At 45.3% G+C, this 17,616-nt stretch overlaps 2 protein-coding genes across 11 annotated transcripts in view; one reads left to right on the forward strand and one right to left on the reverse strand.

The window, feature by feature from the left end:
• Nucleotides 1-4,666, forward strand: part of DUSP16 (dual specificity phosphatase 16) — a 61,206-nt gene extending 56,540 nt beyond the window's left edge. For all 4 annotated transcript variants that reach the window (XM_027666259.1, XM_027666261.1, XM_027666262.1 and 1 more), the window contains one exon: nucleotides 443-4,666. In XM_027666259.1, coding sequence (XP_027522060.1) covers nucleotides 443-1,619 — 1,177 coding nt within the window. In that variant the 3' untranslated portion in view covers nucleotides 1,620-4,666. The remainder of the gene's footprint in view (nucleotides 1-442) is intronic.
• A 1,626-nt stretch (nucleotides 4,667-6,292) lies between these two features.
• BORCS5 (BLOC-1 related complex subunit 5) overlaps nucleotides 6,293-17,616 on the reverse strand; it is a 75,866-nt gene continuing 64,542 nt past the window's right edge. For 2 of the 7 annotated variants that reach the window (XM_027666264.1, XM_027666265.1), the window contains one exon: nucleotides 6,293-10,629. In XM_027666264.1, the coding sequence (XP_027522065.1) occupies nucleotides 10,399-10,629 (231 nt within the window). In that variant the 3' untranslated portion in view covers nucleotides 6,293-10,398. The other 5 variants (XR_003531424.1, XR_003531423.1, XM_027666266.1 and 2 more) reach the window with 5 other exon arrangements.

Raw genomic sequence — 17,616 nt, forward strand, 5'->3', positions numbered from 1 at the left:
GGGGAAGGTGTCCACTCTCTGTAGCACATGGGAAGACAGTCTCTTGGCTACAGCTCAAATGTTGTTCATGCAAAACTTGAGGAGCTCTTAACTCCAGTCAGAAACCAAGGTAGCAAAGATCCCACTGATGAAATAAATAAGGAAAATGATGCACTCAAATCACTTGTGGACATCATGAAGAGTTAAAAAAATGCTTTCTTCCCCACCCACTTTTTAGCCACCTTTAAGTAAGCTATAGAGACAATTGACAGCATCCAGCATTATTTTGCTTAAAACTGCCTTTTTTTAACTCCATCCTGAAGTTACTTGTGCTTGACTGAACCCTAGTCCAAGCTAAGTTAAGAATAAGCTGTAGACATGCACAACATTCACTTGGGGGTTATCTTAGGTCTGAGCAGCAGGTTCTTTAAGTAATTCTTGGGTTTTTGTCCCTTCTTACCAGATTTGTGAAAGAAAAGAGGCCAACTATTTCTCCCAACTTCAATTTCCTGGGCCAGCTTTTGGACTTTGAGAAAAAGATAAAAAACCAGACCGGTCAGCCTGGACATATTAGTAAGTTGAAACTTCTGCATTTGGAAAAAAGCAGCGAGCACGTGCAGGTCCCAGAAGGAGGGCAGAGCAACCTCTCCGTGAAGCAGCTCTGCATCACTGCTACCTCCGAGATTGTGGAACAGAAACCTATGGACTGTGGCAGTGGCCCACGCGGGCATCTGTCCCCTCTGGAAGATGGCCCACTGGTACAGGGCATAAATGGACTGCATGTCTCCCTGGATAAGGTGGAAGACAGCAACCGGCTGAAGCGCTCTTTTTCTTTGGATATCAAATCTGTGTCCTACTCATCAAGCAGCAACTGTGTGACTGCGTCAGTTCAGGGCTTTGCTTCCTCTGAAGACACCCTGGAATACTACAAACATGCAACTGCTTTAGAGGGTAGCAGCAAGTTGTGTCAGTTCTCCCCTGTCCAGGAGGTGTCGGAGCAGACCCCAGAAACCAGCCCTGACAAAGAGGAAGCAAACCCTCCCAAAAAATCCCAGAACACGTGGCAGCTGGACAGCCAGGGCAGACGGCAACATCTGGGGAGAGCCAGTGGCAGTGCCACCACTCAGCGGTCGCTCCTGTACCCCCTCCACCGGAGTGGGAGCATGGAAGACAACTACCGAACTAACTTCTTGTTTGGTCTCTCCACCAGCCAGCAGCATTTGGCAAAGTCTGCTGCTGGGCTGGGCCTCAAAGGCTGGCACTCGGACATCTTGGCTCCTCAGACATCGGCTACATCCCTGACCAACAGCTGGTATTTTGCAGCCGAGTCCTCACATTTCTACTCTGCCTCAGCCATCTACGGGAACAGCGCCGCTTACTCTGCCTACAGCTGCAGCCAGCTGCCCACGGGCTGCGAGCAGGCCTGCGCCGTGCGTAGGAGGGCAAAGCAGGGGGACCGAGGGGACTCCAGGAGGAGCTGGCACGAGGAAAGCTCTTTTGAAAAGCAGTTTAAGCGCAGAAGCTGCCAGATGGAGTTTGGGGAGAGCATCATGTCAGACAATAGATCCAGAGAAGAACTGGGGAAAATAGGCAGTCAGTCAAGTTTTTCAGGCAGCATGGAAATCATTGAAGTGTCCTGAGGGGCAGCAGGCTTGTGTGACTGTATCAGAGTTGCTTCCCTCTCCAGGCTGCTCCCCCAACATTTGAGAGATCCCTGTAAATCTGAAGCTGTGTGTAAAAAGGTGGGGGGAGGGAAGAACCTTGAGGCTTCAGTGTGAATGCAGCAAAAGGTTAGTGCCGCAAAGAAATGACGGGCGAGCGTCTGCCCGAGGACACCAGATGTACCGCTGGGTTTTTCTCCTCTCCTCTCCTGAAGAAGGGCAGAACACTTCAAAGGTCCCTGATAGAGGAAGCAATTGTATGCAATGGATTGCACAGCGTTTCAGTGGGTTTTATAAAGGAAGCTCTCTTGGCATCAACCTTGCTCTGGTTCCACTGAAACACGTTCCTACTTGTCAAAACCAGTTTTGTTCTCCCCTCCTCATGCCCCATATGTTCACCAGTGCACCTTAGCCCTGACACTGAGCCAACCTCTGCAGGGAGACCTTTTTTCTGTGAGAAAGGAGACTGGGAGCAATTCCAAAGGACATAGGGACTGGTTACAGCAAAGCTTGTCTGAACACACATTTCAGACAAATGTAAATAGTGGTGTAACTATTGTTCTAATGGATAGGCTTTAAGTGATTTGCTAGAGAGCTGCTTCAGAGAAAAAAAAGCAGTACCTCAAAAATATAAAAAATAAACTAGGGCTTTATGGCTGCCACATGCTGGTAGTCAGTTCATCAGCGATGTGAACAAGTAACAACTAGCCACATTTGATTTTTTTTTTTTTAAAGCTGTCTACGCACAAGTGTTTCAATTGGCTCAGCAGCAATGCCTAAAAGAAGATGAATGAACCATACTTAGGACTGTTTCCCCCAGTCTTTTGATACAGTATTCGTATTTTTTATATTAATCTGGCTTCTGGGAGAGGGGTAGTTGCTTTGGCTTCTAAGCTGCAATGGAGTGGCTGATAGGTAGGGTTACATGCAAGAGAAGTGACTGCTACAAGTGGCCACAACATGCTTTTCTTGCCAGTTAATAATTCAGTAGGAGGCTCTTGAAGGCTTTTTTGGTTTGGGGTTTTTGGTTTTGTTTTGGTTTTGTTTTGTTTGGGGTTTTTTTGTGGTTTTTAAGGTAAAAATGGGGTAGGCTTTTATCCTTAAGTGAGCAGTACCACTGAGGAACTGCTCTTCATTTATGGTCCCAGTCTTACATGTGGTGGGGGCAATGCAGGTGGTTGGGTTTTATTCCATTCCAACATGGATTGAGACTGGCTTCTCATTAGTTTTGCTGACTTCATCAGATAAAGGGAAGTCTGGCTGGCTGCCCAAGGAAAACAGAAGGGGGCCCCAGTGTCCCATCTCATAGTGTGTGTGAAAGAAAGGGGGTTTGAGAAGGGACAGCTTTCCATTAAGGGAAACCACTCCCCTCCCACACTCACAGCTTCAGAGGAACTCGATCCTGGCCATTGTTCTCTGTCCCAGTGTAGGGTCTTGGTTTCCCAGCATGCTGGTGTGTGATTTGTCTGCAGACGCTCAAGGCTGTACCGTGTCCTCCCTCATCACTCCAGAGAAGATGCCAACGTGAGGAGGTGCCACATCCCGGCTGCCAAGGGGGTGTTTCACTGAAGATTAGGCACAGCCCTTCTCATGTTGTTTTTGACAGCAACCCAGCTGCTTCCCCTCCAGCTCCCATTCCTGTGGTAGCTGGGTTGCCCTGCTCACATTGGCACGTGCCCACGTTGCTGCAAGGGATTTGTGGTCAGTGAGGGGTGGTACCAGAGGCACTGTGTAAAGCTTCATCCTTCATGCTCTGAGGGAAGCTGCACATGTCTTACCTCGGTCTTTCTCAGCTTCCCCTCAGAAAATGTGTATTGAGGGGAAACTATATTTTTTTTGTCCCATTTCAGTGCAGGCAGCTGAAAATTGTACATCACATGTAACAAACACTTAAACCCTGGCCAACAGCTTTAAAAAAAAATTTGTCATCAGCAACCTGAAGCCCTAATTCAAGTGAGCAGCTTGGGTTATTTTAGGGGTTTTTTTACTGTAAGTTTAGCTAGTTTGTGACTCAAATCTCAGGTTTTACTATATTAAAAAGTGGAGAAGATTTTGTCATTGATATGTTTTGTGACTAGGATGTGACTTTAATTTCCTACGGTGGACTGCTGAAAATAGCACTGAAAGCTACAGCATTGATTAACTTGATCCTACAAAGTGCGTAAGGCACAGAGAGAGACAGCACCAGGAGGCTCTGTTTGGGCTGTGTGTACGAGATATTGGAAGAAGAGGTAGCCCAGGCAAGGGACAGGTTGACATCACACATATCAGGTGTTCATTAAACATACTGGCACTTGTCTCTGTTTATATATCAGGTGAAAACAATTACATTACAACTCTTTTCAGCATATATATACACATACTTTGTGTGTATATACCTATGTAAACAGTTTAACAGTGCTTCCTCCAGGAAAAGCCCTTGTCTGTGATTTAAACCAGTTAAAGGGGGTTAACACATATCAATCCCTGAAGACAGAAACAGATTCTTCCTATCTTTTGTGCTCCTTCGGACATATGTGTTCCCCCCTTCTCTATGTTTGGGTTTTGGGTCTTCTCCTATGTTTGGGGTTTGTTTGCTTGATTGCCCTCTGAGGAACTGAAATCTGGTCTTGTGGCTCCTTGTGATTTCCAGTACATTCTAGTCCCTGAATGAATCAAAGCTGTAGGCTTGGTATTTTCAGGAGATAAGTCCCCATAGGAGGAAGCCTTAACCCCATGTCCCACACAGGGTGGTGCCCTGGCTCCTATCTGAACTAGAGTCCTGTCCCTGAACAATACTGGAAATGGTTTGTAGAAGTCTGGAAGGCAAAGTGGAGGATGTGAGAGGGTAAATGTGTACATGTTCAATATGAATATAATCTATGGCCATTGGTGTATGGCATACTTGGCATATTTGGTTTATGGCAAGCTATTCAAATGGTTCAGAGAGATGTGAGTTTCTCATCTTGTTGTGTCATGAGAATTACCTGTATGTATGATGAAATAAAATCAGAAATGGTACCTGTTTATATAGAAGGGCTGAGGAAGGAATTGTGGAGTGTACATTACCTGCCTGCAGTACAGCCTGCTCCTGAGTAGGCAGGACGAGCAGGGGGCTTGTCCTTCATCATGCATACCCTTCTCTGCAGCTGTGCCTGCTCATAAATTACATGGCTTGAGCAGCTTTGCACCACTTGTCACAAGCAGCCACGATTTTATAGCACCAGTAACCATTTAGGCCTCTTACCTGTTCCTGAATACCCCACCTCTTCTGCTCCCTTGAAGAGCAACAGTGGCACTTCTCTGCATTTAACACATTAACAATGTCTAATACAGTTGTGAGTAACCTGTTCCTCAGGCAGTGTTAGTCTTGTTGAAGCAAGTATTTCAAATGGATTAAGTTACCTAAAATGATCCCCCTGGTTTGGTTTTTTTTGCCTCCCATACTTCTTATTTGAAGATTATAACGTAATTACTTGTTTAAATACTTGTTTTGACTGATTCTGTCAGTCTTGAAGCATGCAGAGCAAGTTCTGCTTGCTGAGATTGGAGTACGCCCCTCATTGCTGCTTCAGAGAATAGCTCATACAAACTATAATGTTTGTGTAACAGCATCTTCAAACTCAGGTGCAGTAGCAGAAGGTTTTTCTTTTCTTAAAAAGAGAATTTCAAAGCATAATCCCAGAGAGGGAAATGCAGAATTCTTAGCCTCCCTAAAAGAAACCAAACCATCAGCACAAGTAACAACCTCTGTGAGTTTCTGTGCTTATTTTCTACAAACAAGATGTAGCAACTCTTACACAGAAACCTGCATCAGATGGAGCCCATCCATCACCACCTCAGACCTGCCCTGGCTTTGAGGACTGCTGAGTGAGCAGTTATCCTTCACAGAATCAGAATCACAGAATATTGAGTTGGAAGGGACCAACAAGGCTCATCAAGTCCAACTCATAAGTGAATGGCCCATACAGTGATCAAACCCACAACTTTGTCATTATTACCATGTTCTAACCAACAGAGCTAATCTCAGGGTTCCTATGGATCAGGCTGTCCCATGCAGGCTCACGTATTGAAGAAGTTAAAACCTAACTGTGGCAGCTAAAAGCAAGCCAAAAGCCCCCACAGAAGGATCACAGACCAGCTGAAAGAGGCTAAACTTGCGCTAAAAGTGAAGTGCAAGGAACTGGGAGGAGGACATGAGCAGCCAGCAGGGCAGAGGCCAGCCTGGAAGTCAGCCTGTCGAAAGATGCCCAGCTCCAGCTCCTTCTGTGATCTGGCAAAGAACCGATGTAAAGCATCTGTCAGGACATGGTCTCTATTTGACAGGAAGATATGTGTGGGAGGAAAGAATAAAAGAAACAGGATATACTCTGCTGCTCATGTTTAATCTTCCCACTCAAGCCTGGGAAAGCCGCTGGGTGCACACAAGGTGCAAGTGCCCTAACAAAACAGGCAGTGGTCTCACACTGCCAGTGCTTTGCACAGGGAAACTGCAGTCTTACACAAGTCTTGAGTCCTTGATCCCCAGATTCTCATCACCTCCACGAGGTTGCCAGCACAGAAAAGGTAGGCAGCCAGCTGAACTACAGTCCCACCCCACTGCTGGTGAGTCCCAAGCATTGCCGCTCACATCATGTATTTAAACTGGACATCAGTGCCAACCAGAATTGGGGTGGTACTGGAAGAAAAGCAAACATTTATTTTCACTCTGGGATACGTTTCCTTACAGTCCCAGGGGAGAGGCAGCCCCAGGGCAAGTGAGACCAACCATGTCCACAGCACGAAGGTGGGTTCTGGGTACAAAGCAAAGCTCAGCACTGTCCACATATGTCACGGCAAGAAGTGGTGCACTGAAAATGAAGAATAAGCAAGGCAATTGGAGAAACAAAACACTTGGGAAAGAGCCACACCAAACGTTTTACTGCTGGAGCTGTGAAACATGTAAGCATGTAGGGAGCTGAACAGAGAGCAAATGTGCAAACAGGATAACCACCCAGAAACCATGGAGGGCTCAGCCACAATGCTGGGAATCAAAATGCATGCTGGCAGCTTGAGAACAGCAGGGACAGTACAGTGGTACCTCAGGACACCACTGCCACACAGTCAGAGAGAGGGGCTGGCTCATACAGTGCATACAGGCTTGAGAAAAACATGTATTTCTACTCTTTCTGTGTAAAAGCTTAGAGGAGGGAAAAAAACACACTTTAAATATTTCAGTATACTTAATTTAAAATGCATTTACTTAAAAAAACCCCCTGAAAAGTCTTTTCTGTCCCCTTCACCAGATCTTCACAGAAATTGCTCTGCAGATAGGTTGGCACTTTAGCACCCTGTCAATGCATTCAATTACAAAAACAGAACAAAGCAAACCTCTTCTGCACAGGCAGCACACTGACCAGTGTGGGATGCAACAAACACCAGTGGCAGCACAAGGGGAGAGTTGCAACAGCAGTCAGGGGAAGGACCAAAGCAGTTCAGGCCAGCAGGGAACCACAGACTCAGAGACTCACTCTCCTCCACAGCTTTTCAGAAGATTGCATATCAAGAAGCTTACCTTGTGCCCCAAACCACACACCACTTCAGAAAGCAGAAAAGGGCAGAAATGTCTGGTTTCAGTGGAGCACACCAGATTATTCTCTGTTCATAGCACTAAATTTGTGGTAGAAGTAACAGCTAGCACATTCCTGAAAGATACCTGAGGCCTCCTCCAAGAGCATTTGGCTTGGAAAAGGAAAATCATAAGCAGAAAGGTAATTTCAGTCACATCACAAATCTCCTGCTAAGCAGCATGGGAGTGAAGCGACAGTCTCACCCTGAGCATCACCTGCACCTGAAGCTGAAAGCAGCGTGTAGAGCAAAGCCAACAAGGAGCAGCCAAGCAACAAACAGCATCTCAAGAAGATGTGGCATGAGGCGTCTTCCCCTCAGCAAGAGGGCCAAAGACTTACAGTTAATGAAGGCCATAACAATGTTTTAAATAAAGCTATAAACCATTGCTTGAGAACAGTTAGAGGGTGCATGCTGTCTTACAGTACCCATACAAGTTACTATCCTGTGGAACAGAGGTGATGAAGTATGAGCTTTGGAAGAGGTTCCCCTTCACGTTTCAGCTCTGATTTCTTTCTAGTTAAGCTGGTAGGTCTTTCACAATCTGCCCTTGCTGTATGGAAAGCTCTACCTGTGAGGCCCAGCAGCACAGCCAGTGTTCCTAGGAACAAGCATTTTCTCCCATTCTCAGCCCAATGCCCAGGTGTTTTTCAGCAAATGAGGAAGGAACTGATTTGCAGCCCTCGGTCCTGCAGCCTTCAGATGGGAACACTATTCATTTGCCCTCATTAGCACTGCATGGAGCAATGCTTTTATCTGATACTTAATGGCATGAGGCTAGATGTCTAGAAACCTTACATGAGAGAGCATCTTACAGGAGAGAACATCTCAAGGGCCCTGCCTTGAGATCCAGTATCAGGACCTTCCCACTAGCATAGGCTTCCAGCACACCAGGGTGTGGGATATTAAATGATCCTGTCTGGCAGACAACTGAATGTTGCACATTTTAAACATCCAGACAGCATCATTTGGACAAACAGGACAAAAATTACTGCAGCTGCTATTTAAAGCAGTTCAATATTCTTGTGTGTCTGATGGCAGAAGGCAGAGACATATTCCATGATGGACGATGACGACTCGCCTGAGCATGGCCATGACAAGCAGGTTCTCATGGGTTAAGTCTCACACTGTAAGCTTTTAACAAACCAAGTGTAAAATAGGGCAGGAAGCTTGAACAAGGATGTTTGTATCCCACGCAACACACAGCATATGCCTACATACATATATTACTGTGTAAAACCTCTGAGGTGGGAGCAGCAGGCAAGGAGGCCCACTCTGCTGCCTTTGCTAAAAAAATCTCCTGCTAAGTTCCTTGGCCTCTCTGAAGCAGTCAATTGCTCTTCCCAGGGCATCATTCTAGGGGGTTTAATTTCTACAGGACTCTGCTTTCAGACAGTGTTCAGCAGGCCCTGGGGTCCAACCACCACTGTGGTTCAGATGCACATCAGTTTGCTGCAGTCTGCATCACAAAAATTCACTCTACACTACATGGCCTTTGGGAATGCAACAAGAGAACAGCCTGTTGCTTCTTGCCACCAGGCAATAATTAACATCATCAAAAACCTACTGCATTCTTATTTCCAAATGCTCAGAGACAACCTTTTGCTGACTAAATACTCTTAAGTACCAAGATGTATCAAAGCAAGTTGCCTTTGGCAAGTCACCTAGCCTTGTGCTGTACTGGAGGCTCGTTTGTCCCTGACTCTCAAAGAGGGCTGTCCTCACCACTGCAACTGCACTCCTGACATACAACCATCCTTGGGGTTCATGGGCACTTCAGCCTCCTCACCAGCAACAGCATCCTGGGTCCAACAAAACACACACAAACCTACCCTGGCCCAGCAAATCAAGGGCTCCTCACTCCTGGTTACGTTTTCTTTCTGCTGCGACAAGAGCTGCCATGCACTGGTGATGCAGGCTGTTAAACCCTATTTCTAGATCTATAAATATTTTTACAGCAGCATGTAAAATATCCTTGTTTTACACAGGGAGAAACCAAAGCTCAGAGAGGTGCTGCAAATTGCCTGCAGCCAGCAGACCAGCAATAGACTTGGCAACTGCCCTGTCTCCTGTGGGTCAGCCCAGCAGCCAGGCATCATGGACATGCTGCCTGCCTTCCAGGAGTGCCCTTGGCTTCCTTGGGAGAAGGCAAGAACATCCTGTTGCCTTTGGAGCAGGTGGCTGAGAACAGTCCCCAAAAGGCCATGTGGTTTCAGTCATGAAACAGCGTGCTTAGGCCAGCTCTCAGCAGAATGGCAGCTAAGCCAATGCAAAGACCCAAAGGACTTCTTGTGTCTCTCCACTCCATACACCAGACGGTAAAGAAGCAAGTGCACCTCTCTGGTAGAAAAGACAGCACCAAGATAACTGGAGTGTCCCGATAAAAAAGACACGTCATGTCCAACTTTGGGATGGAAAGTGAGCAGGTTGGTACCAGTGCCTGTCAGAAGAACATGAAATGCCACCAGCTGGGGCATGGGGACATTGCCAGGGCAAGGGGGAGAGGAACACTAAAGCTTGCTTAACATTAACTACATACATATCTAGAACAGTTATTCCTTTACAGGCTCATAAATTAGTGAGCCCATACAAACAGGAGCCTCAATGACATGCCAAAACCCTGCAATGCAAACCATGTTAATTATGGTAATAGGCAGATTTTAATAAGCCAGTTCCTGGCTCTTACACTTTCACCTATAAAACACACATATTTCCAAGGCCAGGGGATGTCAGAAATACCTTCCAGCCATCTGATCGTCTAAACCCCAGTGGCACAAAAATCATGTCAGAAGGTTCGTCACACCCTGTATCCCTTTGAATTTTTTTAGTAAAAAATAAAAATTCAGATGAAAGAAAATTCCTCCTCTGTAAACCCCAACAGCAATGAAACAAATGTCTCTGCACAGGCGGTGGTAGTGGTAAAGGAGACAGGAGGACAAGAGGAGGGAGATGAAAGAAATGTAAATCATCTTCTCCAGACGACAGGACAGGGGAGCTCCTGGATTCCTGGCTGTGCAGTTCTGGCAGCTGATGCCGTTCTTCCTCCGATGCCCTGGCAGAGTCAGGCAGCACTGCCGTCTGCTTCAAACATCTGCCAATCCAGCCTGTTGGAAGGGTGTCTGTGCTGAACACTGGAGCATGGAAGATGAGGAGGGGCAGCCTGCCGGGTCAGCTAGGACTTCAGCTCCCGGTCAGGTTTCATGCTGAAGGGCTCCAGCCTCTCACTCTCCGGCAGCATGCTGTTCAGCCGCTCCATCAGCGGGATCGTCTGGTCGATGCCCATCTGGATACGGCGAAGGATGGCAGACATCTCATTGACCTTCTGGATCTGCTCCGCATACTTGGCATACTTCTTCTGGCGCTCCTGCATGAAGCTGTAAAGAGTTTCCACAGAGAGGTCCATCTGTTTAAAAACAACAAGTAGAGCAAGGCACATTAGGCCAACTGTTGCTGGAGACATTTCAGCACTTTCCTAGAAGCAACCAAGAACCACCTCAGATGCCCCACTGGAGATACCAGACAGGTAGAAAAGAGCTCCTCAGAAGGTACATAACCAGTTTGTCACTAAATGGGGTTCATAGTTGTACACCAGGGGTGACATATGACAACCTCAGTTCTACACCCAAATACCTAATCAGAAGATTCTTTATTTGCAGGACTGAAAGCCAGCAGGCACTGCCAGGGATTTCCCAATAAACCAATATAGATATCCTCCAAGTTACACAAACTCAGGGAACGCATGGCCTCTGCCTACACCTATTTTCACTGGAGATTGTTCATTTGCAAGCATTAAGCTTGCCAGTGCTAATTTTCCTTGGTTTAGCCAGGTTACTCTGCAACTAAGCCACAGCTGTTACTACCATTGTCATCTGGAAAACTCCTGCCTTGAGAACTACAATGGATTGCTACTGTCCCTAATTTCCCTGAAACCCAAAAATAAGGGTGTTATGAGTGACCCCCAGAGAGACATTAAGTAAATTAGCCATGCAATTAAGCACAGTCAGTAACCAAATATGTCTCAAGCATGATGACAATGACAGGAACTGCTGTGCTGTTCCTGCCACTGAGTGATGAAGGTAGCCTTTATAATTCACAGTCCAATCTTCTCTTCAGCCAGACCTGCAAACCCCAGGCAGAATTCAGTCAGTAGCTTCTGAGTCAGACGGTTTAAGCTGTTTTACACATTGTAAGACACACCACATGTTCAAAGAGTTTGGTAACAGGTCTGCTCCGAACCCTCAAGCCCTTGTCTCGCTGTAGCTGCACTCAACAATCCCGGTCATTCCAGCACACAGACTCTTCGGCTCTTCCGACTCTGAAGACATTTTGTGGAAAGCAGTCCCTCACTTGGGACACAGCACATGCCCACAGGGGCTGCTGAGTGAAGGATAGAGACAGACACACACTGACCAGTTTTAGCCCGCTGCCACCTCTTACCACTGTTTTTTCCAAATCTCTCCCATCTAATCACTCCCAGAGGAAGGAGGTCACTGCTCATGATGAAGCAGCCTCAGGGAAGTGGTTCTGAGAACTCCTGGTCTACTAAGAAGCACAGGTTGAAACTACATCCCTCACACTTTAACTGTGTGACAGTCAACCCATTTGGCGGGTCACAGTGACTGTACCTGTCACTGGGACAACACAAATTTATCAGTGCGGTGCTAAAAAACACGCCATGCTGACCCGATCTGACTTACACAGTACTTAACCAACAAGTGTAATCCTGACCCAGGTGCAGGTTTGTAGGGGAAAGCCTTCAGCAAGGGGAGGAGTGGGTGGAAATGGTGCAAAGCTGGAAGGTGCATCCCTCACCACGGACGAAGGTCCCACCAGGGAGCACTGCCGTCCCACTGGCAGCAGCAGGGTTTGGCCCTGGGGGAACAACTGGTGTAGCTATATCTGCTGACAAACGTCCCTTTCAAGCCCTGGGGAAGAGGTCAAGTCAGAAATAGTCAAGAAAATACTGAAAACCTAAGTTACCTTAGGTTTTTTGTAATTTAACTTACTTACAAAACAGCATTTAAAACAAACACACAAGTTTCCACTGAACTTGTCATGGGGATTAGGGCACATTTTTTCCTCTATCACCTCCATCAGAGCTGGATACTCTTTAATTTATCTTTACTTTCTACTGCTTTCAGGCTGAATTCTTCCTCTTTGCCTCTGTGCTTTCCTGTGAATTCCTCCCTCCACACTTTCACGCACAGGAGAAAATAAAACCAGCAGAGCAGGAAACTCCAAATAGAGTGGAAACATTTAAGCCTACACAGGGGTTTCTATTAAAACCCCAGCTCAATAATTTAGTAGCTTGGCACTAGCTCTGTAAATTGGAGTGTGTAAAAAGCAGACCACCACCAACCAGTAAGTTAAATCCAGTGCCTAAAAACATCCTACCTAATGAGACAGTGGCCTGGAGTGGCAGCCAGTCGGAAACCTGCCAAAAGCCAGCATGCCTCATTAAACTGAGCAGTGTGGGGACCCAGGCAGAAACCTCCTCTAGTTCTGAACTTCTCATCCACAGGCAGGTTCTCCATGCGGCCTCACAGCACTGCATAAGAGGCAAAGCTTGCACCTACCAAGCTTTTAAACAAAAAACACCAAAGGCCCCCTTTTTTCTCCATTCCAATAACTTCCATCTGCTGACTTTTTAGGCTCCTTGTGTAAATACGTGTAACGTCCACTTACGGGTGAGGAACGCAGGAAGAAGCTGGAGCTGACCTGCAATAGGAAAGAGAAACGTGGAGTGGCTTCCAAGCTCTTCGCTACCTTTGGACACGTTCACAATGGCCATAAAAAAAAAGCTGCCTCACACAAAAGGAGAAAGGGTGGAAGTGAGTGTTTCCTACAGTTCCCCTACACCTAGCTTTCGGGTTTGCCTGCTGAGGGAGGGAGCCATGACAGCTGCACAGCCAGCAACACAACGGGGAGGACTGAAGCTGAGTAATTGTGAGGAAAGGTCAATTTTTACTCAGACTGAGCCTGGTATTTTTAACTATTAAAAAAAAAAAAAGCAACTACATGTTAATTCCTGTAGATAAATGCCAATGTCTCTTTGCAGCTTTCCTTGAAGCAGGCCTAAGTACACATATCCTTCCTGCCTCCTCCCCCTCCAAGCAAGCTCCTCTAATCCCAGTCCTTGTGCTTTTACCTTTCCTGGTATGCAGTCCCATTCCTCTCACACTCAGACAGGTCCTTCATACTCTGAGGGTCAGCCCTATTTACCCACCACAGAGACTAAAACTAGCCTTTGGTAATCCATAATGAGCAGGGAACATGCATAAGAATCCACTTAATTCCAATCTATTTAATTTCATACAGTACCAATAAAAGCATCTGGAGAAGGGAAGCTGAGGGGGAGTCTGCTCCCCTGCCTACAGCCAAGGCAGTCCATGCTTTTCAAGACACCCTTGAGGGTCAATGAGTGAATCTGCCTTCTCTGAACAGTTCCCATCAACTCCCACCTCCCCGACATGAAGCCCTGCCAAATTCACCTCTGCAAAATGTTCAAGTCTCAGCCTTCTTGTCCATCCCTATCTGTGAAGCTCTCTGGGAAGGCCCAGCAAGACACTCCAGAGCTAGCTGCTCTTCCAGTATCCTACAACCATCTGAGAGTGTTTATTTGAGCCACTGTTTCTGCTGTTTGCTTCAAGCCTCCTATACAACAGGTCACCAAGTTGCAGATAACTTCCCATCAGCTGGCCACTACCCTGAAGCCAGAAGATATGAGAGATGTAAAGCAGCACTGTCACCAGCCCCTTGACGACCTCACCATCAAGGCTTCATCATCACCCATCTGTCCTTCAAACATATTCACTGAGTAAGCTACAATCATCCCCAACTGAGAGGTACAGAAGAGTTTAGAGAGTTTAAAGGCTGGACCTGAAGCCTGTAAAGAAGAAACAGAACAAAGCAGAGGGCAGAGCCCAGCATGTGAGGTCAGAGTCTTAATTCTCATCAAAACAAGAAGTTCTACCCAATCTGGACTTGAGAAAAAAAGATGGGTTCTCAGTGAAAGGGTGAGAGCTCCTAATGAATATTTTATTTCTTTCCAAAAATCATTCCTCCTGTTAAAGCAACAAACCTGAGGCTGGACATGCCCAGAGTAGAAGACAGGATTTGTCTTCCCTTCCTATGTTGAAAAGCATGCTTCTTCATGTTTTTCTTTCAGAAGTATAGTATATATATACTTCTATAGTATATATAGATATACTACATATATGTATACATACACTATAGTATATATATACGCTTCTTTCAGAAGTATATAAAAATGAACAAGCCTAAAACTCACCTGAGTGACAGCATGACATGATTTTTTAGTACAGCCAGTGACATTCACAATTTGTGCCTTTTTCTGTTTCAAAGCTCATGCCTCTTCTGTGGCTCAGCAGCAGCGGGACACTAATTCATGCCTCAGTTTCACATTTTAAACATGAAATGACATCTACAGGGCTTTTCTTTCTTCAAATAAAAACAGATTAATAATTATTTCCAATGACAGGGCAAGATGGATATTTCCCCACTTAAATGGGCCCCAGCACAGCCTCTCCTGCTACACCATTCACACTGTCAACCCATAAGAGTCTCCTCTGCATTACACAGGCCCATTTGTAACACCACACTGGTGAAACACAAAAACAACTGAGGATACTGTCAGACATCTTGCACACCATAAATTCTTGCATTCATTTAAAAATTTTTCTTGGCCCACACTGCCAAGCAGAATAAAGACATTAATTTAGCCCACAAAAAGATTGAGGTCAGCACTGGCCACTGCCCAATTCTTTTCCAGAGACCACACTGAAAGCAAACCAGTGCCCATATATATACATCTCTTACCTGGCATGGGTTTATAACACCTCTGCCATGGGCATATGAGTGTCCTGAGGTCTTGGAAACAGTGGTCACATCTTGTTAGTTCAATGACTGAAAATGAAAATTGCAGCTAGACACATTTTCCCTGTGTGCAGAATATGGTTGCAGAAGTTCATTAAACTTGGAATCAAATTTCTAGAGAGGCACTGCTGACACACATAACAAACCAAATACATCTGAGGATGCTTGGACATTCTCAGCTTCTCCACTCCTTCCTAAAATGCCAATAAGGCAAGATGATGGGGGTTTTTTTCCCCCCCCCACTCAGCAACAGCCTTCAAGAGCTCAAGCAGACATCCATTTGTCCTGTGTCATTCTGTCCTAACAATTTGCTCTCATCTCCCATTCCCTATGGCTGCTGTTCAAAAATACACAGCTATTAGGGTGCAATCCTCATTCCAGAAAGTTCATTTGTTGGAACAGCACTCGGAGCACAAACAACCTTTCGTTCACATTGTCAGGTGCTTGACTGGGGTTAAATGAACTCCTTCCTGCAGCTGCACAAAACCCACATCACAAAGTGACAGGCGGGAACATGACTGCATGGAATATTAGTAATGATGTGTTGGTGTGAAAATACTTTTCAATCAACACACTTAAAATTGAAGACAGCTCCTCTTTCTGTACTGCCTGAAAACAAATGTGTTAAATGAATGGCTTTTTTCCCCCTTCCCCTCTCTCTTTGATAATGTCACGCAAAGTCAGCACAATAGATCATGATGACTTCCTGATGATGGGAACATCTTCTGTTTCTCCCACTTACCACATACAGTAAGTGGTAAACTGACTGGGTAGCATCTCTTGCAGTGTGTAGAAAACATAGACACCCAGTCAAGGATCCCACTCTTCAGCTTCAGTCCATGAGTACAGTTCATATGAGTATCCTTCTTCTGTGCCACTGCCACATAAACAATTATAATTTGTATTGCTTATCACATCTAAGATGGAATCCCATGCCAAAATATTCCTTTCACTTCCTCTGTAATTTGTCATTGCTGTAAACAAATGCTAAGGATTATTCTGTCTAAGCATTGCAGGGATCACAGTCAAGTCAGAGAACGAAGAGTAACCATTTTAACTGGCTCTAGCACTGAGTTTTAGCACTATTAACAGGTATATCAATGCCCTTACTCCAAAAGATCTGCAGTTAAACCCATGCCTTAGTCCCTTAGTACTATAGTGCTATACATGATAGCATAAGATAGGCTACTGGACCTGTAAGATCAACATTTAATTATTTTGGAAGGCCTTGGGATACACAAAAGCATTCAGAATTCCAAAGAATGAGAAAGTTCATTCTTGAAATTAGCTTTTCCATTTTTACGTAAATCTTTTCCTGCCTGTTGTGTTATTGGACAGGATATGTTTGTCACTTCCACGCAGTCTGACCTCCACAGCCCACATCTCCCTCACAGCTCCGACTCAAGCCTACCCTGCTTGAGAGCTACCAGCATCCTTCTGCTAACTGGCAATCCCCCAAGCTTAAGTTATGACTGCTATCACTAACTGTTGCTAAAAAAAAAAAAGAGTCCCAAAGCTACAATTAAAACAATACCTACCTCTTGCCCAGCATTAATGAACCAGTAGACTTCCAACTGTTTAAAAAGCAGGGCCCCACTTCACAGAGAAGATGGGCAGCAAAACCTGACAACCAGCAGCCATCTGAAAATCTGGTGCTGCAGATGCCATGGCCAGCTCTCCAGTATGGATACGTGTCACATTACAGTCCCATTCTATTGGTCTTTCTACACTTGTATTTCCCTCAACACCACATATATTCATTATCTTTGCCTTTCAAAACAGCTAAACCATTAACAAAGGCAGGTGAAACTCAGGGCACTGCAAAGGAGCAGTCATACCCTTCTCCTTCAAATGAGCTGAAGTAATCACAAGCTTAGTTCTGCACCTAAGTTGCTGGGGGAGAACAAAACAAATTTAGTCTTCCCAGCCTCCCTCTTCTTCAGTGGTTTGGTCTTCTATCCCATCAGCTTGCTTGACTGACCTACCAGCAGGATCATGAGAGAAAGTGCACCTTCTTTCCCCCTGCATGTGTTCCTGGATTCTAACTCAGGAATTGCTGTGGCTGTATCAGACTTAACTGCACAAGATTCTTGAAAAACAGAAAGGAAAAAAAAGAGTAAGTTTTCTAAACTGTCACCAAGAAAGGTTATAGTATTTTCTAGTTCATTGTCTTTGACTAGTAAGAACACTTTTTTAGAGCTTTCAACACTGCTTTCCTAGAACAATCTACATCCATCTAAGAAGCCATCTCTAAAATTTATCATGACTAAAAATGTTAAGTTATATTCAAAGTATTAGAAATACTTCCATACCTATTCTAAATAACAAAGTTTAAGAAAAATAAATGAAAAATAAATAAAAAACTCCACCCAAAGAATACATAAGATTATTGAACCTGTGTGTGCAATGTTTTTACAAAACCTCTCTTTTATGGAATACAATTCCACAGAAATTAATAAGAAACTCCTGGTCTGTCTTCAATTAGCTATTCCTG

The sequence above is a fragment of the Corapipo altera genome, unplaced genomic scaffold (assembly GCF_003945725.1).
Source record: "Corapipo altera isolate COAL_440 unplaced genomic scaffold, ASM394572v1 317, whole genome shotgun sequence".
Taxonomy (NCBI): Eukaryota; Metazoa; Chordata; class Aves; order Passeriformes; family Pipridae; genus Corapipo; species Corapipo altera.